Source organism: Nicotiana sylvestris, chromosome 6 (assembly GCF_000393655.2).
Source record: "Nicotiana sylvestris chromosome 6, ASM39365v2, whole genome shotgun sequence".
Classification (NCBI taxonomy): domain Eukaryota; kingdom Viridiplantae; phylum Streptophyta; class Magnoliopsida; order Solanales; family Solanaceae; genus Nicotiana; species Nicotiana sylvestris.
In genome coordinates, this window is record NC_091062.1 from 10386575 (window position 1) to 10414275 (window position 27701).

A 27701-nucleotide genomic window follows, 5' to 3' on the forward strand; every position below is an offset into this window, starting at 1 on the left:
AAGTAACTCTTCTAAACTTAGTGCTGAGGGTATGAAACCTCGAATTACGTGATATGTGATTGGTATTAAGGTGACACACATGCTAGGTGACGGGTGTGTGAGCGTGCACCGTGTGAATTGTGACTATGCTATTTCTGTGGTATTATGTAGTTACCTGATCTTACCTGTAATCGTGAAATTTCTACGTACTTGAGCTGTGAACCATGTTAGACACCATGTCTAGGCTTCATGATCATCCTGTTAGGACCCACAAAGGTCATTTCTGTTGTTGAGTTATTTGCTTTCATTGCTTTATATAATTAGTCATACGCATTTATATGCATATCATATTGCAGTCTCTGTTGTTATTTATTGATACATCATATCATTGTTTTCGGGCTAGTTTCATGTCATTGTGAGCCCGAGAGAGAAAGAGACTGAAGAGATTGATGACTGAGTGAGGTCGAGGGCTTAATTGTGAGGATATTGATACTATAGCACGTAAGTTGTCCGTACGGATTCTGATATTGATACTATAGCATGTGAGTGTCGCACGCCCCTTTTTTCCTCCACGGAGAAAAGTCCGGGTTTCGATATTCACGGGGTGTAATGACTCATTTCCTTTTGGGATTGGGTATTTGAAGAGTCACCACCTAACGGATTATGGTGCGTTAGGGCACCTAGAGTGATTAACTCTTGAGTTGGTTTGCATTACCAGAGATTAGGGTAAGTGCTCGAAATAACCTCGAGGGGAAGGTGTTAGGCACCCCTTTTAGTCCACAACTGTGGGTCCCGACCGAACTTATATTTACAAATTAGTCCATATAAATAGTTGAATCAAATGAGTTGCAAGTAAAGCACGTTGGATAGTTCAAGTAGTAAGATAAAGGTTTGAACAAGTTGTAAAAGATGAAAAATTTTGAATAGAGAAGGATTTGGTAAAGATTTGTCCCATAGGATCACCCCACGCAATGTCCGGTAAACACTCCTCAATGAGGGGCTACACATGACATTAACGCATATTCATCACATCCCATGTCTACCCTTTCCATCCCCTTATTGATCATGCAAAGCGAGTGTTTGGTCACTGATACCTATTTTGTTTTCTACCCATCCCTTATTAACGGTCCCGGAGGGAGTTAGGACCTCTACCTATAACTAGTTCTAGACGTACCTCTAAGGTTTAGAAAGGCGAAAACTCTAAGGCGACAGTCAAAACACTTAGGACTTTCACATAATGGGAGCAATTAAGAGGCTCACAGTTTCCTCCTCAAACAAACATACAAGCAGCACGACTCAAACACAGTTAAGGTCCTTATTAATCAAAGTCCTAAAGCAGGATCTCTAAGTGACTATGCAGAAACAGACCAAACCTTTTATACCCATAAGTTATAAACTAGTAGTTGCCTAGGGATTCCTTTTTTTAAAAGCTTATTAGAATTAGAAAGCATTAAGTGACCGAAACATTTTCAGAGAAATACAGTTTTGAAAAACGCCCTAAGGCTTGCCTATATGCAGTAGACTGTGTTTATGTTAATGCAGAAACAAATATGTTCTTTTGAAATTAATACCTATAGGCATGATATCTAATGTGATTAATGCAATTTTGAAAGAACTGGTTTTAGGAAATATTGACACTTAATAAGACCAGTTTTAAGAAGTAAACTAGGCGAAATGAAATTGATTTATTAGGCTAATTATATTATCAGACATAATTGTGAATAAAAATCCCTATAGGCATGGTTCTATGCGTATTAGTGGTTTTAGTCAATTTGCAGTAACATTTGGAAAGACTTATTAGAACTGAATCGGAATTAAGTCCTACAGGCATGACATCTACTGATTTAAGACATAATGGTTTGGAACCTAGAAACATGATTTCTAACATGACAAATGCAGAATCTTATGAACATGGTTTCTATATGATGCAAAAGAAATTGGAAATGAGATCTTATAGGCATGATTTCTATTAGGCAAAAGCAATCGGATTCACAAGAGCAAACCTATGAGCATGTTTTCTACTGAGTAAGGCATGCAGATTTGAAAAGGAGTATCCTAAGAGCAGGATTTCTACCCATATTACCCCATAAAGTATACATCTACCCAACCTTTTACTAAATACCCCAAATATCTGTTTAGAAATTACTACAGGCCAATAAATGAATTACATAAGTAGAAATAGAAATCAAGAAGCTATTCTATAGGGAGCCTGCAATTAGGCCCAAGTTTTCCAATGCCTCCAATGGTCTGACAAGCCTCATTTCCATAGACAAATCAGAGTCTAGGTGCATCAAAGTTCCCTAAGGGTCTCAAGGACCCTGGACAATGCTTACACCTAGACTTAGCAACCAAGCATTCAACCAGTGCAGTCTGGAAAAGTCAGCCTCAGTATGCCAGAGTTTAGAGGTTCTCTCAAGAGGATCCCAAGGCAGTACTCATACTAGAGGGGGCAGAACTTATTGATTAAGAGTAAAGTAAAAGTGCAGGACACAAGTTGAAAGAGGTTTATTAAAAATTGGATTTAAAAGTCTGTTTTAAAAGCCATTAGTAAAGCAACTGAGGTTGTTTGAAAAGAGGTTGGAGTGGTAAACAAAGCTCAAACACCTTAAGATAGGCTCACACACAACTGAATCCAAATGAATTCAATAGTCACACAGGGGTAAAGAGGTTTGGGGATACACAGACATTTGACTGCAAACACATAACCCCAGCAAGGATCTTAGGACTGGTTTGGACATGCTCAGAAATAGTTGACACTGGCATAATCACAAACCAGTCAGGGAGAACATAAACACATATAGGGGGATAGGGATATGGGATTCATAAGATGGTAAATAAAATACAATTGACAAGGCATGCTTTGAAACACACATAAGGGAATACATTAATCTAAAGGGAAGGGGAGACATAATAGCATGCTAGTAATGTAACCCAACTACAAGTTTCACAACAGAACCACAAGTACAAGCAGACTAGAAATAAGAGAAACCGAAGCAATAAGAGAAGCATGTTGTTGTTGAGGCTTTAAATTAAAACTAGGATATACCAGTGAAGAGAGAAGTAAACAGAATGAAAGAACAAGAGAGCAGAGATGATTGGCCTTGGCTTGCAGCCGACTAATAGCAGCAAATAGCACAAGAGAGAGGGGAGAGCAAAGATTTTTTAGTAAGAGAGATAGTTTTAAAAACCAAGTGTGCCCGTCTGTTAATGAAAGACTTAGGGTATTTATAGTTGAAAATAGGTGGTGAAATAAGGTAAGAATCATAGTAACATAATAATTGAAGAACTCAGAATCAATCAATTGGAGAATCAAGGAAGTACTCCCTTAGGTTAAGGGAATCAAATCAAACGGGAAGGTTCAGTATCATATAAGGCAAGAAGAAAAATCAGTGCATGACTAAATAAGGAAGGAGTCAAGGTTCAATAGGTATAGAGTATTCAATTAGGACTAAATTCATAAAGCCTCAATTAAGGACACGACTCAGTATAAATAAAGCATCATAGCAAATAAGGTAATAAAATCAGTCAGCTTAAATAGACGAGTATAATTTTAGGGTTTTGAAAGAAAATCTTGCAATCAAGCCATCAATTAAGGAAATCAGAATCAAATCAAGAAAGGTCATGATTCTATATTGCAACATATAAATAGAGAAGATCAGACAGACGTAGCAAACTGACAGGGTTAGCCATATTGACAGAAAGAAGCAAGAGATAAACAAACAAATAAGCATAGTCATACAAAAGTGACATAAGTAGGCTAAGGATTCAGTAAAATACATTCGAAGCATGGTGACCACGGAAGATTAACAAGAATCAAGTAAACAAGCTAACACACAGAACCAAAGCAAAGAAACCTTAGAAATTAGGGCTTTTGACATAGGCGAATTAAAAAGCAGTAAGAACATAAGATCGGTCAAAAATAAGCAAGGAAAGAGGTTTAATCATAAAGAAAATCAGTCAAAACAAGTGTAGAAAGGACTCCGAGGAACCCTAATTTTTAAAGAAAGCAAAATCGGTTTAAAGTTGAGGATCTTTCAGAAAAAGTTCGAGAATAGTGCAAAGCATAGAAAGAAACAGACTTAAAGCATAAAATAGTGCAGATCTGAGAGATTCAGACGAGAGTTATGGTTTCAAAGGAAACCCAAATAGAAATCGAAAGAACCTGTCGTAAACTTCGCCGATCGTGATAAATAAGGTGTGATTTAGCCCAAAATCACACCGGAGAACCCATGAGTAACAGAAACAGAAACCCTAGATCTAAATCGGCATGGCCCAGGATCCTTGAAGGCCTTAGAGATGATGAGCAAGGCGGTGGAGTGACCATTGGAGGTTTTGGGGTTGAGAGGTAGTCGCCGGAGATGACTGGAGAAGGAGGCGACGATTGAAAAGTGATTAGGGTTAGGTTGAGAGAGAAGAGGGAGATGAGAGCATCTCAAGGCGGTAGATTGGAAAAGTGATTAGGGTTTGGGGGGAGGGGAGTTGATTAGAGTTAAAAAAGGAAGGGGCTTGTTTGGACCGTTGATTTGGGAGATCAATGGTCAGGATTCAACTGGGTAGGTAGGTTCCGGGTTTGGGTAGGGGTTTGTAGGGTCCTAGTCGGGTTATTTAATAGGAAATTGGGTTGAGGATTGGGTTCGATTTGGGCTACAATTGAAAGCCAAATCTGACTATTATTTCAATAGCCAGTTTTTCCCTATTTTAATTTATAAAAATAATAGGTAATTTCTGAAAAATAATTTAAGATGCCAAAATGATTTAAAATACATAATTAATATTTCAAAAATATAGAGACTAATTTTATGCATATAAAATATAATTATATCTTAAAATGGGCTAACATTGTAATTATATGCAATTTAGCTTAAAAAATACTAAATATAATTATAAATGCATAAAAATTATATTAGTTATATTTTGGCATAAGTATAGAAATTAAATAAATGAACTATCATAACAATAATTTGAAAAATAATTATTGGGGATTTTATGAATAAAAGGGGAGAAAATAAATCAATTTAAACCCTTAAAATTGTGGGAAAATAATAAAACCTTGTGCATGCTTATATATATATATATGTGTTATTTTGAAGGCATTTATGCATATTTAAAATATATAGGGAAAATTGGGTATCAACAGTGAGTTGTCGGTGCGGATTTTGATATTGATACTATAGTACGTGAGTTGTCCGTGCAGCACGTGATTTGTCCGTGCAGCACGTGAGTTGTCCGTGCAGATTATAGCGCTTGGGCTGTAGAAGCCCTTCCGGAGTCTGCACCCCCAGTGAGCGCAGTCGACTATATATATATATATATATATATGGATCGGGCTGCACGCTGCAATGGGTATTGTACAACGCTGAGTGTTTGAGTGTGCTGAGCATTGAGCATAGTGAGAGAGAATGCGAGACAGTGAGATTGAGTACTCTGAGAGTGTGAGTACATGAACTCATCATCGAGATGCATTGCATTTGTCATGCGTACTTGAGATATATGCATAGAGATGTACGTTCCTCATGCTATCTTAAAATGAAACATCTTACTTGCTGTTGAAAAGATTTTTTGGAAAAAATCACAGTTTTCAAACTTACTCGTATTTTTTTAATTTTCGGTAAAAAATTTGGGCTTTCACTGCGATACCTTAAAAAGCATGCCTATTTTCTGGAACTGTGAACGAGCTGAGCATTTTATTTCTGAGATACCTCTTTCATTACTTGTACTATGCCGTTATGAACTGTTGTGGAATATTAGCATTGGACCCGACCTTTGTGTTAGCTCGTCACTACTTTCAACTTCAGGTTAGGTTTGTTACTTACTGAGTACATGACGTCGATTGTACTCATACTACACTTCTGCACCTTGCATGCAGATGTTGGCTGCTGAAGTTGTTGTGTTCGATGGGAGCTGGATTGAAGATGTGCGTACGTCCCGGTTGTGGCTGTCTCTTATTCATTGTAACCTTAGATCTATAAAACTCTGTTATGTACTTATCAAATAGACTATGTATCTATTTCATTTCAGCTTTGTAAACTCTATTCTTAGAAGCTCATGATTTGTACTACCAGCCCCTGGGAAATGTATAAAATTCAGATAATTTCTTCTGTTTAATTATCTTATTAAGATTGAAATTGGATAGTTATTTGTTGGCTTACCTAGTGGGTTGGGTTAGGTGCCATCACGACCGGTGAATTTTGGGTCATGATAAAATGTTTAAAAATATACTTTCGTGCTTGTGCGGACAAGGAGGTAAGGGTATCACCATGTATTTTGAATTATGTTGCATATGGAGTATCATGTTGTTTTTTATAAAGATATCGTTTTCCAAAAGCTTCTTGGCAGGTTAAACTTGAGGCAAACGTTATTGATAAAGGAATAAAATATTTGAATTTTATCATTTATGATTTTTACAAAATGAGAAGTGTAACATTTTCAAAATCTTTAGGTATTGGAATAGCACTGGTTAGATAGGTAAGAGAAAGGATTAAATTTGATTTTATTCAAATGGTATGAATTGACTATAAACGTCATAATTTGATAAAATAGATATTTTGAAGTTATTAAGCTATGAATTTTTTGTGGAATATTAAATATTTTGGTAGTAACTACTTACTAGTGGAGACCACCGAGTTTGGTTCGAATGTTGCATTTGATATTATGGAACTACACATATCGGTATAAGAACATATTCTAAAGCTAAGCCGAAATTTGTGGGAGAAGTCTGATGGTTAGTCTATTTGGGTTGGGTAAGGTTCCGGATGTCAATCACATAATTTTGGGTCGTGATACTTTTATGATTTTGAAAACTAAATATCCATGGAAGAAGAAGCTAAGCGCTAGAGAAAAATTTAAACAGATAAATCCAAGAGCTGTATTTATAACATAACCCAAATTTATTTTATTACATAAGCCAAACTTTACACCAAGTGAAATAAACCAAAGTCTTACTTGACAATAAGTAAATCAAATTCATGAAAAGAAAAATACAAAAGAGAACTGTTGAATCCATAAAGAAATCATATCTCAAGCTCTTGAGTACCAATATTATTATCAACAAACACAACAATCCAAACACATTGAAAGGAAATTCTGCAACCATTTCAAAGGAATTAAGGCAGTGGGTTAGAAATTCATTAATCTTGCAAAAAAAAAAAAAAAAAAAAAAAAACGAAGGAAATACCAAAGGTGAATAATACTTACCAAAAGATTTATTAATAACCATTTTCTTCGAGATAATCTCCGAGCTTCTCAACAACCATGGCACTATTGCCAGGAGACACATTTTCATTATAGATCCCAATAATTATGGTGTTAACAGTCTTTCTGATAATAATACCACCTGCTCCCTGAATGAGAAAAGATTAAATGAATTATTACAAACAGCCATCTGAAGTAAGACCATCTTGATCAATTCAAACTATTAGGTTTGCATTACACCATATCCTTAAAGAGCACTTAATTCAATACTGAATCTCAGATCTCTATAGACGATTAATAGAAGGGGCTGCATTTTTAATAAATAGAGTGGCAAAATGAATACTGATGCATGTACTTCTCATGCCGTCCCCATTTACAGTAGTACCCATGTAGATAGGGTCGGCATGAGATGCCAACCCTGTCTACAATCCACTAGTACACTGTTATATCTGGATACATTTATTCTGGATCGAAACACAGTCTGGTGATAAAGGGAAGATCGTATACCAAACTTGTTCCACCAGACGGGTTTGATCCTCCGGGGAAGCTAGCAACCCGATCTGTGTACATCCCACATGGAGGAATTGGGACTACTTGCTCAAACAACGGATACAAGATTTTAGTTCTATGGGTCAAATATTTACCGTTATTTGCACTGAACCCATTATATTTTTACAATTGTGAGTTCAAATCTACTATTTATTGTAATTTTAATATAATTTTATGCATAAATTTAAACTGCGTGTGCATGGAAAGTATAGGTTCACATGAACCCGCTGTCCGAAAGCTGCATCCCTGCAGTTTTGCAGTTTCATTTCAACAAGATTCTTAAAATATAAATAAAATATATAGTACCTTCTTTCCATAAATGCTAGCTGATGTCGCTTCAACGACCAAGTATTTTGTGCCACCAAGAGGAACGCCATTTTGATAAAGTAAACCGGGTTCGGTAAAACCATCCATAATTGCCTTAATCTCCTATTGTGTGAACTACATTAAAAGTATGAATATCACAAAGGAGTAAGCATGCATGCAAAATTAGAAAAAATAAATAATAAAACAACTTTACTATATAGTTGACTGCATGCATAGATTACTGTTTTTCTATTCGGGCTTTAAATCATAATAATAATAATAATAATAATAATAATAATAATAATAAGGGGCAGATGCAGTTTGAAAGCATTATGTTCATCTGAATCCATTACCTTCTGCGTGGCGTATAAATTAAAGTGTAAAAACTCACTAAAAGTGTAAGGAATTAGTAGATATAAATTCATAACTTAAAAACATAATGAGTTTAAACCTATAAAACTTAAATTCATAACTTAAAAACATAATGAATTTGAACCTATAAAACTTAAATACCGAATCAGCCTCTGATTACGTGAGATTAAGTATGATGATGCACAAAATCATAATAAGGGGATAGAAATTAGAAAATGGAAGACCTCAGGAAAAGTGGAGCTTTTAGCCCAAAGGCCGCCGTCGTGGCCGGTAATAGCGGCGGCGGACAGGTAGCCCGAGCCCATAAGTTGGTCATCGACGTATGCTTGCCACGACATGATTTTCGGTGATTTTCTTTTTTCTTTCTTTTTTTCTTTTTATGAATTTTGTGACTGTAGTTGCTGTAAACTAATTTGTGTGAGAGATATAGGTCTGAAATCATATAAATTTATATAGATGTATGTGTACCTCTATGTGATTGAAACGTCATTATTACCCCTTAATTATATTTCTCTTAATTATTTCTAATGGAGTAACATTCAAGTTACATAAATTAATAGTGTAATGATTCTTAAAGTATAATAAGTTTCAAAAATCGCTTATAGAATGGCGGTTTCCATATAATTCATGACCATGTACCGTTATTATGATTATTATGAATCTATTTGGTATAGAACTCGTGAGATATCAGTTTATAGTACTTCATCTGTTTTATTATATGAGAACAGATTTGATTGTACATAAAATTTAAGAAAGAAAGAAGGAAGACTTCTGTTGAGTATTTTTACAAGGTCTTTGAGTCGATATATCTTCTCAAGGTCAAGAAGTAATGGAAGTTTGGGGACTATTAATATTCCATGTGAAATAATAGGGACGACACCAACCACGGTTGTGGTGAAGTGGTAAGTACTCCTTTATTGTTAACCAAATGTTTCAGATTTGAGTGCTCCATAAGACGTCTCCTTTGTTAGGTAGTACTTTACCCTCTAATGTGGACCTCCCGACCAGTGGGAAGCCAGAAATTTTCTCAAAAATGTTCAAACTTGAAAGAAGTGAAAAACTTCTCTCACAAAGAGTGTTCAATATATGTTATATACTTATAAAACCTAATGTTTTACCAATATACTCAGTGTAATTTTCAGACGAAGAGTGGTCAATTGACCACTCTTTTGGGCATATGACTTCGCCCCTGTTCCCAGCATGAAGACGGATGTAGTCGGACCCCAATATAGGTGCGGGACACCGAACGCAAAACCAAAAAAAAAAATAAAAAAAAATAGGGATGACTAAGTCTAAACATAAAGATAAGAGATAATTTTGGGCTTTTTCTCATTTTAAGCAATACCCCAGCGCCCACCATTAAATTGATTGAGTTTTACAAGTAAAATTTAAGTTGAAAAATAATACTACTTCTGATAATCGTTTCTGAAAATCATTTCTAATAGTTCTTAGCCGTATAATCGTTCATATATTTAACGCTATTCATTTTTATATATATTACTCAATATATTGCACACATTTCACGCTATTCATTTATATATTACTCTATCTGTTTGCACATGTCCCCTTGGCTGGCCAGTAGAGGTGCCAACTCAAGATTATATTATTTATGATATTTTCAACTTTGCTGCTTTGTCAAAACTATTCGCTGGTATGCTTCCTTAATCAAAGATCTCATAATCTAATAGTTTAATTAAAATAATCACTTCTCTTAGTGTAGGAAATAAGATAACTTTTAAAAAAAAAAATATAGCTAGTCTTTATATACGTGCTTTGCACGCAGTACTAAATGTTTACCCGTAAAATAGTACAGTAGAATTTATAGTATGGTTTATAGACAAGCGAATCGATTTGATCCCAAAATAATAAATAAATTAAATAAAATGCAATACTTAGCGTTAAAATTTAGATAAGATAGCATGCAACTTGGTTCCGGGAGCAAGGCTTCTGAAGACAACAATAACAATATTGACAGACAGGAAATGAAGTATTATTTAGCGTGGAATAATGTGTAGCATAATTTTGTCAGAATTTCTCCCTTACAATGGCTATTGAAGTCACTATTTATAGCTATACTTAAGGAACAAGGTCCTAGGATCAAGCTCCTCTTAAAAGATAATGATGGAGGACATTGATGAATATATAACGACAGGTAGAGGTGTACAAAGAAAACCGACAAACCGTACCAACCCGATAATTCGAGTCAAACCGAGAAAAAAAACCCGACTATGGTTTGGTTTGATTTGGTTTAGTGTTGGAAAAAAAAAACCGACCATAATTGGTTGGTTTGGTTTTAACTAAAAAAAGTCAAACCAAAACCAAACCAACCCGACATTACATATATAGAAATTCTAGATATATTTAATACATAATATACTTATTGTGATGTATTTTATAAATATTTCTTAAACTTTTTTTATAATTTTATCTTTTAAAGTATTATTATTTCAAGGTTGGACTTAGAACTTTTGTTCCAACAAGTTTTATAGCTATTGATATTAGTAACTTAAATAATGCTAACAAAGCCCAAACCAAAATTAAATCAATACTAATGCTAACAAAAGACATTCAATTCGATACTAGGAACGACAATGTATTGAATATCTATTTTTTGTTTTGTAATGATTAGATAAAAAAACATAACCTATTTATTTTTTCTTTAACGTTTAGTCATGTAATTAATACTCCCTTATTAGTCTACTTATTATAGCATGACTTAGAACTTTTAGATTATGTTTATTTTTATTATGGCTTTTTAATTAACAATATTTATATTACATAATTTTATTGTCTTTATCATTGAATATTTTAGGATAATGTCATGACACATCTCATATTTTGTATTATTTTCTTGAAAAATACCTTATATAGTTATATCTTACTAGGATTAAAGAAATATTTTGAGCACAAGTTATATATTTTGTGCTACGAAGATTTTACTGGAAAAAAACCCGAAAAAACCCAAATAACCCGAAAACCCGAGAAAAAACGAAATTGAAAAACCCGAGTTTTATTGGTTTGGTTTGGTTTGGTCTTTAGATTTAATAACCCGACACAATTGGTTTGGTTTGGTAATTGCAAAACCCGAACCAACTCCACCTATGTACACCCCTAACGGCAGGCTATGAATGCCAAATTCTCTTTAACGGATTGTGTATTTAATACTGAGGAATATTCTTCATTGAGTGTCATTTGATGACAAATATTCGTTTGCCCTTGTTAACAATGTTCCCTTCGGGGTTTGCCCGGTGCCAAGCAAAGTTGTTGTCCTCGGTCTTGATTTTCACTCATTTCGTCTTTCGTCTGTCTCCGGTTCCACGTGTCGTTCTATCATTTGGTTATTTAATCTGAATTGATGTTACCCTATACAGATAGTACCCCTACTTTCCGGTGGCATATCTTTGTGTCATCGGGAAATTGGTGAAGATTCCTTTCTTGGCGGGAAGTTTTCTGAACCCTTCTGAAAAGTTTCTGAAGCTTGATTAGATGCACGTCTCTCCACATTTATATCCCGAACACGTATTACTCCATGATTTAGCAATATTTTCGCTGGTTCTCGAGGTAATCATGGCCACGATTTTAGCCTCTTATTCCTTTATTTATACACCACATTCTTCTTCTTTTACACTTCATACTTTCATAAACTCTCAACTTCTTTGCATTCAACTCTTTCATGCTCTTACTCTTCTTCAATCTTCTTCTTCAAAGAACTGTTATATCTTCTTCTTCCAAGAACCCAAGTTCTCTCTTCGGTGGGGTTCCGAAGGAGAACAAAGACAAAGAAATCACCATTGATGCTGACCCCCTACGGTGAGCACCATCATTTCCAAAAAGACTCAACACAACCAAGGACTTCGAAAAGAAGTTTCCTTCTACAAGTTCTCGCACTTGGGCTGTTCGCATATACTCACCTTCTGTCCACCCTTCCAGCATTCCTGCTGTAAAGGAAGATTGTGATTGCCATGATCTGAACATCATCGCTCCCGAACTGGTGGAGCGAATAACCTCCTCTAAGAAAGGTTTCATGTATGTTTTTATGTACCCATTTACTTTGGATGTGTTTTCTTTGAGCGGGGGAATTCACCCCGTGATCTTGGAGTTGTACCCAAAATACCAAAATTTCTTAGTATAGGTGGGCCCTTCTGTATGGAAAACGGTGGCCTGTCTATGGTGGATGTGCCAGGAGACGAATGAGGATCTCACCTTGGAGCGCATGATGAATCCCTACTCCCCCAAGATTTTTTCATAGGGAAGTGATAAATTTTAGCAAACGTGGGTACCATACTTTGCACCATCATGGATGACGATAACGATTATGGATGGATGGAGCGGTTTGCTGTTGTTTCCACCAGGAATATCATCCCTACCATAACTCCATTTTTCCCTAAGCCCTAGACTCGTACACGTAGTTCAAAGTCAGTCTTTTATCTGAAAAAACGTTTTTCATATTGTTACTGATCCTTCTCTTTTCATTACTTCATCAAATCGGTAGATACCACTAAGAGTTGAGGGCTTGGACCAGTGGGTTCAAAAGATTCTGGTCATTACTACGCCTGAGACTCGTTGTGGAAAGAACTGGCCCCCAAATACAGGTGAAAGGTCAAAAATCATGGTAAGTGATAAGTAGGGATTTTGACCGCTTATTTACTCTCTTTTACTTGTGTTTTAGCTTTAAAACACTTAAAGGTATTCCCTAAAACTAATGAAATGTGCTTGATTACAGGAACAATGGAAAACTAGCCAAAGAAGTCAAAATTAGCTCACAAATGAGTCAAAAGTGAACAAGAACCAAAACAAGGCAAAAGGGCCAATAGTGCGGCCGCAGAAGGGAGATTCAGAGAGTAGTGTTTTGGGCAAGCTAAAAGCATGTGGACTGCACTGAAATTGTTTGGCCGCAGGAGGTCAAGTGCGGCCGCATCCATTATTATGTGGTCCGCAGGATTGAAGATTCAGAGAGCTGGAAAGTAAATGAGTGCGGACCGCATCACTTTTGTGCGGCCGCATAATTCTAAGTGCGGCCGCACCCATTTTTATGCAAATCGCAGAAGACCCCAAGTTCAAAACCCAAGTTCCCAAAAATGCGGACCGCACGATAATTGTGCGGCCGCAGTAGCTCATTGTGCGGACCGCACCAGAATTATTTGGCCGCACAGCCTTTGCAGGAGCATTTTTCTCAGATATTTTCAGCTTAATATAAATAGAACTTTTTGTCATTTTTAGGTTAAGTTTAGTTTGAAGAGGTGCACCTGGGCCGTTTTCTTTATTTCTTTGAGTAATTTTGTACTAGATTAATTTCTAAACATTATATTTTCTCTGTCTAATCAATTATTATGCATTTTATCTTTATTTCTTCTTGTATTTCTTTATTTTTTATGAATAGCTAAATCTTTACCTAGACTTGTGGCTCAACCCTAGTGTGGATACTTAATCAGTATTTAATTTTAGGGCTTGTTTGTGATTGGGTTAGTGATATTTAGCCTTGTTTATGCTTGAATTCTAGAATTAATGGTTGCAAACATTGATTCATGCCTATTTGACCTAGTCTTTACTTGGGAAAGAGAGACTAAGTTTAGGAAAACTTATCTAACAAGGAATTGGGGTGAACTCAAGAAATTAGTAGCCCCAATTAAAGGGTCAAAGCTAGAGATAGTAAGACCCGACTTGAGCATATATCACTTGATTTGTGCAATACCCATTTGGGCTTCAGAAAGCCAAAATTGGAAAAATAACTCAAACTACCGAGAGGTATAGACTGAGCAATTGCTTGTGATTTCTATATTATGATCCCGATTAATCAAACTTTCCCTATAGTTTACAACCCGTTAGATAGCCACCTAGGTGAAAGTCACGACCCTAGATCCTTTATCATTTGAAAAACACCCAAAACCAAAATATATTATCTTCTAGATAGTTTAAATTAGATATAGAAACAACCAACAAGAATGTGGAAGCACAATTTGAGGCACATTATACAATTACACTAGGTACATACCTAATCCCATTTCTAACTCCCTGAGGAATCGATCCCGACTTGTGTTGGGTTTATTATTGCTTCGATCGCCTCACTACCTATAATTGTTGTGTGAGTTTGGGTGACATCAATTTTTGGCGTCATTGCCTGGGAGTTAAACGAATCTAGCTATATATCTAGGTTTTTGTGTGCTTTGTCTCAACAATGAGACCATCGAAAATGTGCCATTGGGGGAGGTTAACCAACTTGCAGGGGGGGGACCTTAATGAACACGTCATATGCTGAAGCTTATGAAATTCATGATGAGATGGTGGATACCTCCGGCATAGCAAAGTAGAGCCAATGTTCCGCAAGGTGACCCTAATGTTATTCATATATACAAGGAGCTACATGATCATGGGCAAGCTATTGTCGAGTTGACAACTACCATGAACCAATTGACCAAAGCTCAGCTTCAACAAGTTCAAGGGCCGAAACAAGTGAATGCAATGGAAGGTGTGAATATGATGGTAAACAAGAGACGGAAATAAGGTCAGCAAATGCAAAACCGTCTAGAACAATTCATGCAAGACGATAGTGGTTATGAACAAGTTGATTCATTCAATGAGCAAGAAGAAGAAGTTCAATACATCAACAATTATCAAGGTCAAAGAAACAATACTCAAGGACAAAATCAACAACAATGGAGGTCACAAGGGAACCAAGGTAATTGGAACAACCAAAACCACCAATGCAATTGGAGTGGTGGCAATCCTAATCAAGGTTACTGGAACAATCAAGGAAATCAAGGCAATTGGGGTAATCAAGGCAATTGGGGTGGCAACAATCAAAACAATTGGGGAAAAAATAACCAAGGAGGGTGGAACAACAACAACAACTGGGGGTCGGGTTTTCAAAGTACCCCGATGTTCCAACAACCAAGCAATCCATTTTCCTATCCTTCTCAAGGCCCAAGATCTTCTTCCAATGAGATGAGTAGAATTGAAAACATGTTTAAACGGATGATGGAGAAGAATGCCGACTCTGATGCTCAAATAGCCTCGCATAACACTTCTATTCAAAATTTGGAAGTTCAATTAGGCCAAATCTCACAAGCTTTGAACACTCATCCTAAGGGGGCACTACCTAGTGATACGGCGATGAACCTGAAGGGTGGGAATAATACATGATATGTTATGGCGTGAATACTAGAAGTGGAAAAGGTAGAGATACAACCACCTCAAATCAAAGAAGGATTGTGGATGAAGATGTTGTGGTTCAAGAAGATGAAATCCTAAGTATAATATGGTTCAAGATAATGAAGAAGTGAGAATTGATATTGATGAAAGTGTGGAGGAGACGCAAGAAGAGGTGAACCCGTTAGGGAACACGTGATTGACATGCCAGATCCGGTAATGCCAAAGGCTAAGACATCAACACCAAGGCCTCCTCCTCCAAACCTCAAAGGCTTGCAAAGCAAAATAGTAAGAACCAATTCAAAAAGTTTATTGATATGATGAAAAATTTGTCGATTAATATGTCATTGGTTGAGGCATTGGAACAAATGCTGGGATGTGCAAAATTCATGAAGGATTTGGTAACCAAGAAAAGATCAATGAATTATGAGACCATCAAGATGACTCATCAAGTGAGTGCTATTTTGCACTCAATGGCTCTGAAGTTGGAAGATATGGGCGCTTTCACAATCCCTTGCACTATTGAGAGTGCCGATTTTGCCAAAGCACTATGTGATATCGGGGAAAGTATCAACTTGATGCCATATTCGTGTTCAAAACTTTGGGAATTAGGCAACAAGACCCACATCCATGAGGTTGCAAATGGCGGATCGAATAATGAAGAGGCCTTTAGGTATTATTGATGATGTATTGGTTCGAGTTGACAAGCTCATCCTCCCAACAGACTTTGTGATCCTTGATTATGAAGTGGACTATGAGGTGCCTATCATTTTGGGTAGACCTTTCCTTGCTACGGGGAAGGCTCATGTTAATGTGGAAACCGGTGAGCTCACTTTCCGGGTGGGTGACGAAAATATGGTCTTCCATGTGTGTAAATCAATGAGGAAACCGAATAGCAATGAAGTTTGTTCGTTCGTGGATTTGGTGACGAATATGATTGTTGATGATGCTAGTGCCACAATGAACATTGAAGACAAACTGGAAGCCGTATTGCTTAACCTTGATGAGGATGAGGAGAGTGATGGCTATGTGGAGCATGTAAATGCATTGGAAGGTATGAGGTCGTACACTTATGAGCCCCGAAAGCTATCTTTGGATCTTGAAAATCAAAAAACTCCTCCAACAAAGCCCTCAATCGAGGAGCCTCCAACCTTAGAGTTAAAGCCATTGCCCTCACACCTCAGGTATGAATTCCTTGGACCTTTTTCTACTTTACCGGTTATCCTTTCTTCTTACTTAACTAACATGCAGGTAGAGTCCACATTGAAGGTGCTACAAAGGAGGAAAAGATCAATCGGATGGACTTTGGCGGATATCCAGGGCATAATCCCCGCCTTTTGCATGCACAAGATTACTTTGTAGGATGGTGCCAAACCCTCCGTTGAATATCAAAGGAGGCTAAATGAAGCAATGCAAGAGGTGGTAAAGAAGGACATAATGGTTGGATGTCGGGGTTGTGTTACCCCATTTCCGATAGTTCATGAACTTCTCCGGTGCAATATTTCCCAAAGAAAGGGGCATGACCGTGGTTACCAATGACAAGATCTATTTGATTCCTGCAAGGACGATGATCGATTGGAGGGTGTATATAGACTATCGCAGTCTCAATAAAGTTACAAGAAAAGATCATTTCCCACTTCCCTTCCTTGATCAAATGCTTGATAGGTTGGATGGGCGTGATTTCTATTATTTCCTCGATGGTGGAACCGATCATTTTTTGGCGTCGTTGCTGGGGATGCAGCTTTTACCCAAAAAGATCGGGATTGAATCCACAAGGAGCTAAGATATGATTGGAATTGGATTCCTATCTAATCTAGCAATGTGCAGTATTCTTGATTGCACTTTCAATCATTCTTTGTTTGTTCACTACTTTAGTTTAATACTAATGATGCAGGGAAATAAGCTAATTATGATATTTTTGTAGGGTTTTCTTAATAGGTCTAAAGGCACTAGGGAAGTGACTTATACCTAGGTGAGTATCTAACGGGATCTACAACTTAGGGAAAATTTGTTATAGTTGGGATCATGATATAACCATTGCACGTAACTACTCACTCTATACTTCTTGGTAGTTTGAGTGACTTTGCCCTAATTGGCTTTCTCAAGCCCAATTGGGTGTTCAACAATGCAATCAAAATTAGCTCAAGTCGGGTATTACTATCTCTAGGTTTAACCCTTTAATTGGGGCTATCAATCTCTTAAATGCACCCCAATTCCTTGTTGGCCTGAATTTCTTAGATTTAGTCTCTCTTTCTCAAGAAGAGCCTAAGTCAAAAGGCCTAAATCAGTTTTTGCAACCACCAATTTAACATTAAAAGCATAAATCAGGCCAAATATCAATCACCCATAAACATTTTAGCCCTAAAATGGAAGACCCATAAATACCCACACTAGGGTTGAGCCACAAACCTAGCTAAAGGGTTTAGCTACTCATAATCAAAGAAGAAATCATAGATTGAGATGAAATAGAAGCCATAAAAAGCAATTATAAGATAAAAATCTAAGATTAATTATTAAACAAGCTCTAAAATTACTCAAAAAGGTAAAAACGGCGATTCACGTGCTCAGCTAAACAACAGATGACCTAAAAATCTGAAAAAGAACTATTTTATACATGGATAAATTTTCCGGACAAAAATGCCTCTACGGAGGTACCACTGACAGCGGAAAATGGACCGTTGTAGCACTGAGACTACCACGACTGTATAAAATCAAGCGCAGACCGCGGTCTTCAACTTTTAGCTCCATTCTTGGTCCTCTGAATTTGGCTTCCGCTGAGCGCGGTAAAATTCACCGCGGCCGCACTGAAGCCACTGCTGCCGCGCAAAATCTACGCCGGCAATGGTGACTTGTTTAGCCCCAAATTATCGCTCTCTGAACCTTGTGATCAGTTCTCTCTACACCACTATAAGTGGAAAGAGCGGTCGATGCAGCTTTTACCCAAAAAGGTCAAGATCGAATCCACATGGAGCTAAGATATGTTTAGAGTTAGATTCCTATCTAATCTAGCAATGTGCAGTATTCTTGACTGCACTTCTAATCATTCTTTGTTTGTTCACTACTCTAGTTTAATACTAATGATGCAGGGAAATAAGCTAATTATGATGTTTTTGTAGGGTTTTCTTAATAGGTCTAAAGGCACTAGGGAAGTTACTTGCACCTAGGTTTAGGTGGGTATCTAACGTGATCTACAGCTTAGGGCAAATTTGTTATAGTTGGGATCATGATATATCTATTACACGTAACTACTCACTCTATACCTCTCGGTAGTTTGAGTGACTTTGGGCTAATTGGCTTTCTGAAGCCCAATTGGGTGTTCAACAATGCAAGCAAAATTAGCTCAAGTCGAGTATTACTATCTCTAAGTTTAACTCATTAATTGGGGCTATCGATCTCTTGAATGTACCCTAATTCCTTGTTGACCTGAATTTCTTAGACTTAGTCTCTCTTTCTCAAGAAGAGCCTAAGTCAAATCAGTGTTTGCAACCACCAATTTAACATTTAAAGCATAAATCAGGCCAAATATCAATCACCCATAAATATTTAAGCCCTGAAATAGAAGACCCATTAAATACCCACACTAGGGTTGAGCCACAACCCTAGATAATGGGTTTAGCTACTCATAATCAAAGAAGAAATCATAGATTGAAATGAAATAGAAGCCATAAAAAGTAATTACAAGATAAGAATCTAAGATTAATTGTTAAACAAGCTCTTAATTTACTCAAAAAGGTAAAAACGGCGGTTCACGTGCTCAGTTAAACAATATATGACCTAAAAATCTGAAAAAGAAGTATTTATACACAGCTAAATTTTTAGGACAAAAATGCCCCTACAAAAGTACCGCTGACAGCGAAAAATGGACCGCTGCAGCGGTATGACTACCGTGGTTGCGTAGAATCAATCGCAGACCGCGGTCATCAATTTTAACTTCACTTTTGGTTCTCTGAATCTGGCTTCCACTGAGGGCAATAAAATGATCGCGGTCACGCTAAAGCCATCGCTGTCGCGCAATTTCACCGGGGGCTGCGGTGACTTTTTAAGCCCAACATTTCAGCTCTATAAACCTTTCCACCATGGACCGCAAGATCAAGACCGCCTCAGCGATGGACCCTCCGCATCCGCAGTTGAATTTTCGCTGTCAGCGCTCAGTTGACTCAACTTTGACTTGTCCAGGTTTCACTCCTTTTTGAGTTGATTTTTAATTTCTTATCTCTTTTTGACCAAACATTGCAAAGAAGCACAATAAGTTAGCTTTTGGGAATACTTGTACATACTTTTAATCCAAAACTTAAGCAAAAAGGAGCATAAAATAGACTAGAATCCCTAGTTATCAACTCCCACAAACTTAAGCTTTTGCTTGTCCTGAAGCAAACAAAGTAATTCCCACCTCCTCAAGATAAAAGAAAGGAAAATTCAGTTGTCCTAAAGTGACCTCATCTAGCATCAATTGGTACTGACAATTACCCTCAACTTAAATGCATCATTAACAACACCCAACCTTTTTAAACACCATGATTTTAGTGCGACAAAAGCATCAAGAGTTGACTAAACTCATCAAGGAAAATCTTTCTACTACTTTGGTCATTGTGGAACCCAAACTCATACTCTTCAACTCTCCATAAGAAAACCTCACTTTTAGATTGTAGCACTCAGAATGATAATTGTGGAAAACACTCTCATCTCTCTCAAAGGAAGGTCGCAAGTCCGGCTCTAAGTACCATAAGCTTGCCCCTTATGTGAGTCACCACTAATATAAGCTCACTCAACTGCAGATCATATAGGGCTTTTGCGGGAATGTAATGAAGGCTTTTGGTTTAGGGTAGGATATATTGGTCTAAGAAGGTTTCATTTTCCCGTAAGCACTTCATTTGCTTCATTTTGGCAAACATTTTCTTGACTCTTTGAGTCATTTACTTCTTCCTTAGGGGCTAGAGAGACACATTGTCACTCATTTTTGTTTATTTCAATCCTTTTTCTCCTTTCTGATCTTTCTAAGCCTTTCATCTTCTTTTGCTTTTATTGAATCCCTTCATTTCTTCTTCATTGTTCACTTTCTTTTTGACTTTTTGCCTTTCCTTTTCTTCATTTTGTACCTTTTATCACTTTTGTATTCCTTGTCTCTCCCCCCCCCTAACTTATGCTTTTGCCTTGTGCTAAGGAAAGATCGGGTGCCAAGAGGGGATCATTTTAGAACGGATAAAGGCGTGTATCATGGTTTTTGAAAGAATAAGGGCTATGGCTCAACGGGGTTGACTAGGGATATCATCATTGGTGGGCTATGGATGTTTTCAAGTCTCAATTAGGATCAAGGAGAGCCTATAATCACTTCTCAAGTCGAGCTACATTTAGGATTTCGCCTAGACAAACATTCAGGCAAGTTCTAGACTCATTGGCACGGGACTTGGACTTGGAAATCAATACCCCACCACACAAGCTATAAGATTATCAAAGAAACATAGTCGGGGGCCCAAAATAATCTTAGCTAAGATTTGAGCAACACAAATGATTCCGAGAAACCACTCGATGAATGTTTAGCCAACACAAGAGTCTCAAGGTCACAACTATCACCATCTTATACATATCAATTTGTTTTTAACCATAAGGTGTAAATGTGTTAGGCCCAAGTGAAGCTTTGCTTGAGGCACTATTTCTCACTAATACTATTTACATAAAAATGAAAAGAAAAACGGACTCAAACCCTTAAGAAGATTGTCATGCCATCCATCATCAGGAAGAGCCACCCGGTTCATACAAACTCCACCTTTGGAAAGAATCATGGCATTAAGAAAAATAAAGGCTTGTTGGTCACAAAAAACTTGTAAAATAAGAAGATATGAACCGAAAAAGAAGTTACTAAATGAAATAAGAAGCTTTAATATTAAGAAAAATTTCAAAAGAAGTTATGAAGTAAAATGTGGAAAGTAAACTAAATATGTACAATAGGGGATTTAGGTGAATATACATAAGGGGGAATAAATATATACATGAGAGAGTAACTTTATATACAGACCAAGATTGAAAAATAACGAAAAGTGAAATAAATGGTAAAATTTTATACATACCAAAAGTGAAAAATAATCATAAAGAAAAAATAGTATCATCATTACAAACCAACTACCAAATCATCAAAGTAGGAACGTCCCCTCAAATGAAGACTAGCATTGTCCTCAATGCTAATTAACCAAAAATAAGATTAAAAAGAAGGGTAATGAGTAAAGAAAACTCCATATGGTTCCTCTGTCTGCATCGGATCCTGTGGCTGCATAGGGTCCTATGGTTGGGTCCCTAGATCACCTAGCTTGGGGGCCTGTGGCTGGCTAGAGAAACCTCCCTCAGTCTCCGCTAGCTCAATCTCTACATCATCAACCCGGGGCATCACTCTCCTCCTCCTGGGATCTCCCTCAGAGTCCTGCTATGTCTGAGCTATTGGAAGCTGGTCCTGTAATAGTATCACCAATGGTAGGTCGCCAGCTGAATTCATCTTCTCCACCTCTCCCCTCAATTGCTTCACCGACTCCTTCGAGACCCGAGTCTTTTTCAGCTTATTTGTCTGATTTCTCAACTCCTTAAGTGTTTTTCCTTGAACTGCAAGAGCATCCATGATAAGTTTTTGGTTCTCTAGGAGAGTCTTCTAGTTGTCCAGAAGCTCCTTGAGAGACTCCTCTACTGAAGTTGAGACCTGTGGCTATGCAGAAACTGACTGGGCTGCCACTGAACTAGATAGCACAGACAACTTAGAAGTTGTTGTCTGCATCCAGTTGTTGAGGCTGGAGAGTGTTTGGTTCAATCTATGAGCAGTCACGGGTATGCTGAGGAATATGGCACTGAGGACGGCATGGAAGTGGATAGTACTGAGGCGAGATCTGGTATGTCATTGGGAGGATGTGAAGTAGTGACTACCACTACTGGCTCTTCAGACTGGCCAGTAGAAGTAGTAGCTTTGCCTTGGATCCCTTAGATTTGGGGTTGCCTGGACCCTTAAGGTTGTACCATGAAAAGGGCATCTTGGGCTTTACTAGGACATCGAAATTTCTTTTCTCCACCTCCTGATCTTCCAAGTACACGGTAAGGAAGTTCAGGAAAGGGTAACATCTATCACCCTCGTTGACCACTCTGGTGATCACCTTCGACATGATATTCCCGGCATTGATCGGGAACCCTGCCATGATAGCCGCCATTATAATCGCCCAAGAGACCGACAAGGTGTTGTCGTGAGTAGTGGGGTCTAGTCTGCTGCATACAAAGGTCTTCCAACCCTTTGCCTCAAAGTTTAGGGTGTTCCTCAATATAGGAACCCCTACTGTCAACCATGCTAGAGTGGTATCCAGGAGAGCCAGAAGTGATGCCAACCACGGGCGGGATGCTCATTCGTTGCCACCTTCTCCAAGTACAATGTCTCATCTTCATCATTGAAACCCAGGTATTCATTGATCATTTTCCCATCAAACTTGAATTTTAGGTTCCTCGCCTTAGTCACTGTTGTGTCCTTTTTAATATGGAAGGCATTGGCGTAGAAGTCCTTAACTAGATGCTCATTAGCCTCCAGCACCTTGCTAGTGAAGTACTCCCATCCCACTCTTTCATTGAAGTGTTGCTTCACATTGGGGTTTTGAGGTAGAAGATCCCGCTCTATGAATTGACGCTCATGAATTAGGGACTTCTGAGGCCACCATTCCCTGAATTTATGGTATGTCAGCTCACTGACAAATCTCTTTTTCCAAACCTCTGGGTTTCTTGTCCTTTCTACACCTCCGGTCCGGGTGGCACCCCCTCTTCCGTCATTCGGTACCTCAGCATCTACATCTATGGGGTCCTGTGCCGGTGACGAAGCTGTAGGTGAGGTTGAAGCTGAGGACTCGCCACTCTCCATTGAGCCATCAGACAACTCAGAAGAAGCAGGAGAAGTGGGAGAGGCTGGGGTTGTGGGCTCATCTCTCAACCTAAGTCTCCCCGAGAAGTCTGGAACATGAGTGGGCACTGAGTCAGTCTCTGATGCCGCCCGGGGGGGCACATACTCACTCCCCTCTAAGTGAGAAGCAGCTCTATTTGTAGCTTTGATGTTCTTCCTCAGTTCCCAAATTGATTTCCAAATTGCTGGGGTCAACTTAATTTGTCTTTGTCCCTTACCTCGGGAGGACTCTGCTTTCCCATTTTGCTTTGCACCGCCGCCTCAAGATTTAACCATTGTCTGCAAAATAGTCAGTGGAAAATTGTTAGTACTAATGCTAGAAGAAGAAGTGCAGAAAAGTAGAAGAACGTTGACAGTGCTTGAACAAAACTGCAGACCGCTACCCGCGGAAAATGAAGCGCGGCCGCGGAATGATCATCGCTGACCGTGGAGAATGCATTATGGCCGCAGAGTTGTGGTGGTCAGACTATCCACTCTCTGATTATATTGCACCACTGAGTGTGGTAAGTTGAGTGCGGTCGCGGTGGTTGCACAGCTATACACGAAAAATCAATCACGGTTGCGGACCCTTATTTAGACCTCTCTGAATTTGAGCACCGTGGACCACGAGAAAAGCATCGCGGCCGTGGAGAGGCACCATTGTCAACGGAATGTGCCACCGCTGACCGCGGGTATTAGGACTTCCAATCTTAAATAAAACTTATGAACCCGGACCGGGAAAAATCAATCGCGGCCGCAGAAGTAAAAATAGGGCTCAACAAACCTAGGGTTTCAGTTGTTCATGCATTTAGCAATCCCCTCTACATTTTTAAACCTCACTAGGTATTCATTAACAACTCCTAACTATTTTAATCCTAACCTAATTAACATTAAATAGCCCTAGGTCAAAATTAAAAAAAAGGAGGAGGAATTAAAAACTAACAACTAAAAGAAAAACAATACACAATTAAAGAATAATGAAGGAGTGAAATTACCAAATGTATAATGTGTGATGAAAATGGAGTCTAATTCTTGTGTTTATGTAGACTAGGGCGTGGATGAACAGTGGTGATTTTTGTTTGAGAGTGAACTGAGCGAAAAGTTTAAAAGGGTCCCTGAAGTTCTATTTATAGACGATACCCTGGGACCCACACAATCTTACCTAGTGCAGCCGTGGTAAATAACCGCCGTCCACGCTTGTGAAGTACAGAAGGTCTGCATGACTGAAATAATCGAGGAAAGAGAAAAATCGATCATGGTTGCGATGAGGCACCATGGACCGTAATAAAAGCACCGTAGACACGGTGGAAACTTTAGAGAAGTCTCATTCTAGACTTTTCAGTACCGTGATAAGGCCACCGCTGACAGTAAAGAATAGGAGCGCTGTCAGCGGTCCAACTTCATAGAGTGCCATATTTTTTCAAATGTGTTATGCACTACATCAAACATCCTACACATATCTCACAACCAGTTAGTTCAAAAAACAAATCCTACACTATAAAGAAAATCAAAGAGAAGAAAAACACATGGGTTGCCTCCCAAGAAGTTCCTGATTTAATGTCGTGGCACGATGTAGGTTACTATCAATCACTTGAGATGAATCATTGCCACCATGTGGCTATCATCAAAATTGCCAAAATAGTGCTTCACTTTGTGCCCATTAACTCTGAAGATTTCACCATTTTTGTTTTTCAAATCAAGAGCACCAAACGGAGTCGCAAGCACCACCTCAAAAGGTCCACTCCATTTTGACTTGAACTTTCCCGGAAATATTCGTAACCGGGAGTTGAATAAGAGAACCAAGTCACCTTCTTTGAACTCCTTGCTACGGACTTACTTGTCATGTAAGTACTTTATATTGTCCTTATATAAGGATGAGCTGGAATAGGCATGAAATCGGAATTCATCAAGCTCATTGAGTTGCTCTACCCGATGATTTGCTGCAATATCCCATTCAAGATTTAACTTCCTCAAAGCCCACATGGCCTTGTGATCTAACTCAACCGGGAGATGGAAAGCTTTCCCAAATACCAACTGGTATGGAGACCACAAAGCATCATCCAGTTTCTTTGACCAGTCAATCCTATTTGCATTAACCGTCTTTGACAATATGCTCTTGATCTCCCTATTGGAGACCTTAACTTGCCCACTAGCTTGAGGATGGTAAGGGGTTGAAACCTTGTGATTGACACCGTACTTTGTAAGAAATTTGCCAAATGCCTTATTGCAGAAATGAGAACCCACATCACTGATGATTGATCTAGGAGTGCTAAACCGAGTAAAGATGTTATTCTTGAGAAAAGCCACCACACTCTGGGCCTCGTTGTTGGGTAAATCCATGGCCTCAACCCATTTGGTAACATAATCGATAGCCACCAGAATGTATGTGTTGCCACATGAACTCACAAAAGATCCCATGAAGTCAATGCCTCACACATCAAATATGTCAACCTCAAGAATAGTGGTGAGAGGCATCTCATCCTTCTTTGAAATTCCACCTGCTCTCTGACTCTCATCACATCTCTTCACAAGCTCACCCGCATCCTTGTACAATGTAGGCCAATAAAAACCATAGCTAAGCACCTTTGAAGTTGTCCTCGCCCCACCATGATGATCACCATAGGGAGAGGAAGGACAAGCATCCAGAATACTCATTTGCTCCTCTTCCGGAACATACCTCCGAATCACACCATCATTACAGATTTTGAACAAGTAGGGCTCGTCCCAATAGTATTCCAAGCTATCCCATTTAAGCTTCTTCCTTTTATTTAGAAGAGAGCTCACATGGGACAATGCCGGTTACAAGAAAGTTGGCAACATCAGCAAACCAAGGCATGTTATTCACATATATGGAGAGGAGTTGCCCATCAGGGAATGAATCATAAATTTCGAGGCCATCACAGGGCCTTCCCTCCTCCTCCAAGTAGGACAAGTGGTCCACCACTTGGTTTTCACTCCCTTTTCGATAAACAATCTCAAGGTCAAACCCTTGAAGCGATAGAACCCATCTCATCATCCGAGCCTTAGAATCCTTCTTTGTCATCAAGTAGCGGAGTGTTGCATAGTCATTATGAACTATCACCTTGGCACCCATGAGATAAGGCCTGAACTTCACCATTGTAAACACAATTGCTAGCAACTCTTTTTCCATTACCGTGTAATTCACTTGAGCATCATTCATAGTTTTGCTTGCATAATACATCGGGTGAAATATTTTGTTTACTATTTGACCCAAGACCGCTCCTACCATAACATCGCTTGCGTCACACATGAGCTCAAAAGGTAAGCTCCAATTGGGTGCGGTAATAATGGGAGTGGTTATCAATTTGTACTTGAGAAGTTAAAAAGATTTCATACATTCCTCATTAAACACGAACTTGGCATCCTTTTCTAATAATTTTCACAAAGGATTCACTACCTTAGAAAAGTCTTTGATGAATCTTTGGTAGAACCCTGCATGCCCAAGAAAACTTCTAACCTCCTTGACTGAAGTAGGAGGAGGAAGCTTTGAGATCACTTCAATTTTGGCCTTGTCCACCTCTATACCGTGCTTTGAGATCTTATGGCCGAGGACAATGACCTCCTCAACCATAAAATGGCATTTTTCCCAGTTAAGCACAAGATTTGTCTCTTCACACCGGGCCAACACTTTGTCAAGATTCTTCAAACACTCATAAAAGCAGTCACCCACAACACTGAAATCATCCATGAATACCTCTAAAACGTCCTCCACCGTGTCGGTAAATATAGTCATCATACATCGTTGTAGGTAGCCGGTGCATTACACAAACCAAATGGCATTTTAGAAATTGCAAAGGTGCCATATGGACACGTAAAGGTTGTTTTCTCCTGATCTTTCGGATCAATCAAAATCTGGCTGTAACCTGAGTACCCATCCAAGAAATAGTAGAAGGCATGCCCAGCAGGTCTATCTAGCATTTTGTCAAGAAAGGACAATGGAAAATGATCTTTGCGGGTCACTTTATTCAGCTTGCGGTAGTCCATGCACAACCTCCATCCGGTGACAGTCCTGGTGGGAATAAACTCATTTTGCTCATTGGTAACCAAAGTCATACTTTGGCACGCATTGCACCAGCAAAGTCCAAGAACTATCTGAGATGGGGTACACAACCCCTGCATCTAACCACTTGATCACCTCCTTTTTGACAACCTCTTGCATAGCCTCGTTCAACTTCCTTTGATGTTCCATGGAGGGCTTGGCATCATCTTCAAGTATAATCTTGTGCATGTAAAAGGCGGGTCTTAT

General features: G+C 38.5%; 1 protein-coding gene across 2 annotated transcripts; it reads right to left on the reverse strand.

Moving 5' to 3' along the window:
• Positions 1-6940: 6940 nt before the first annotated feature.
• Positions 6941-8782, reverse strand: LOC104231500 (profilin-2-like). 2 transcript variants are annotated; one of them, XR_011400529.1, is made up of 4 exons: positions 8622-8782; positions 8026-8160; positions 7174-7319; positions 6941-7062 (listed from the first exon to the last, which is right to left on the reverse strand). XR_011400529.1 is itself a non-coding variant. In XM_009784509.2 (4 exons), exons 1-3 carry the CDS (start codon positions 8733-8735, stop codon positions 7185-7187), a joined length of 372 nt encoding a protein of 123 aa, XP_009782811.1. In that variant the 5' UTR covers positions 8736-8782; the 3' UTR covers positions 6941-7062; positions 7174-7184. The 2 variants fall into 2 exon arrangements, 1 of the variants encoding a protein (XP_009782811.1); XM_009784509.2 differs by having other exon boundaries at positions 8026-8148.
• Between the last annotated feature and the right edge of the window lie 18919 nt (positions 8783-27701).

Excerpts from the sequence above, each read along its gene's own strand:
- LOC104231500 (XM_009784509.2), bottom strand. The coding sequence starts at position 8,735 with ATGTCGTGGCAAGCATACGTCGATGACCAACTTATGGGCTCGGGCTAC. Across the intron at positions 8,149-8,621 it reads AAAGCTCCACTTTTCCTGAG|GAGATTAAGGCAATTATGGA; the intron begins GTCTTCCATTTT and ends TTCACACAATAG. Across the intron at positions 7,320-8,025 it reads CTAGCATTTATGGAAAGAAG|GGAGCAGGTGGTATTATTAT; the intron begins GTACTATATATT and ends TTTCTCATTCAG.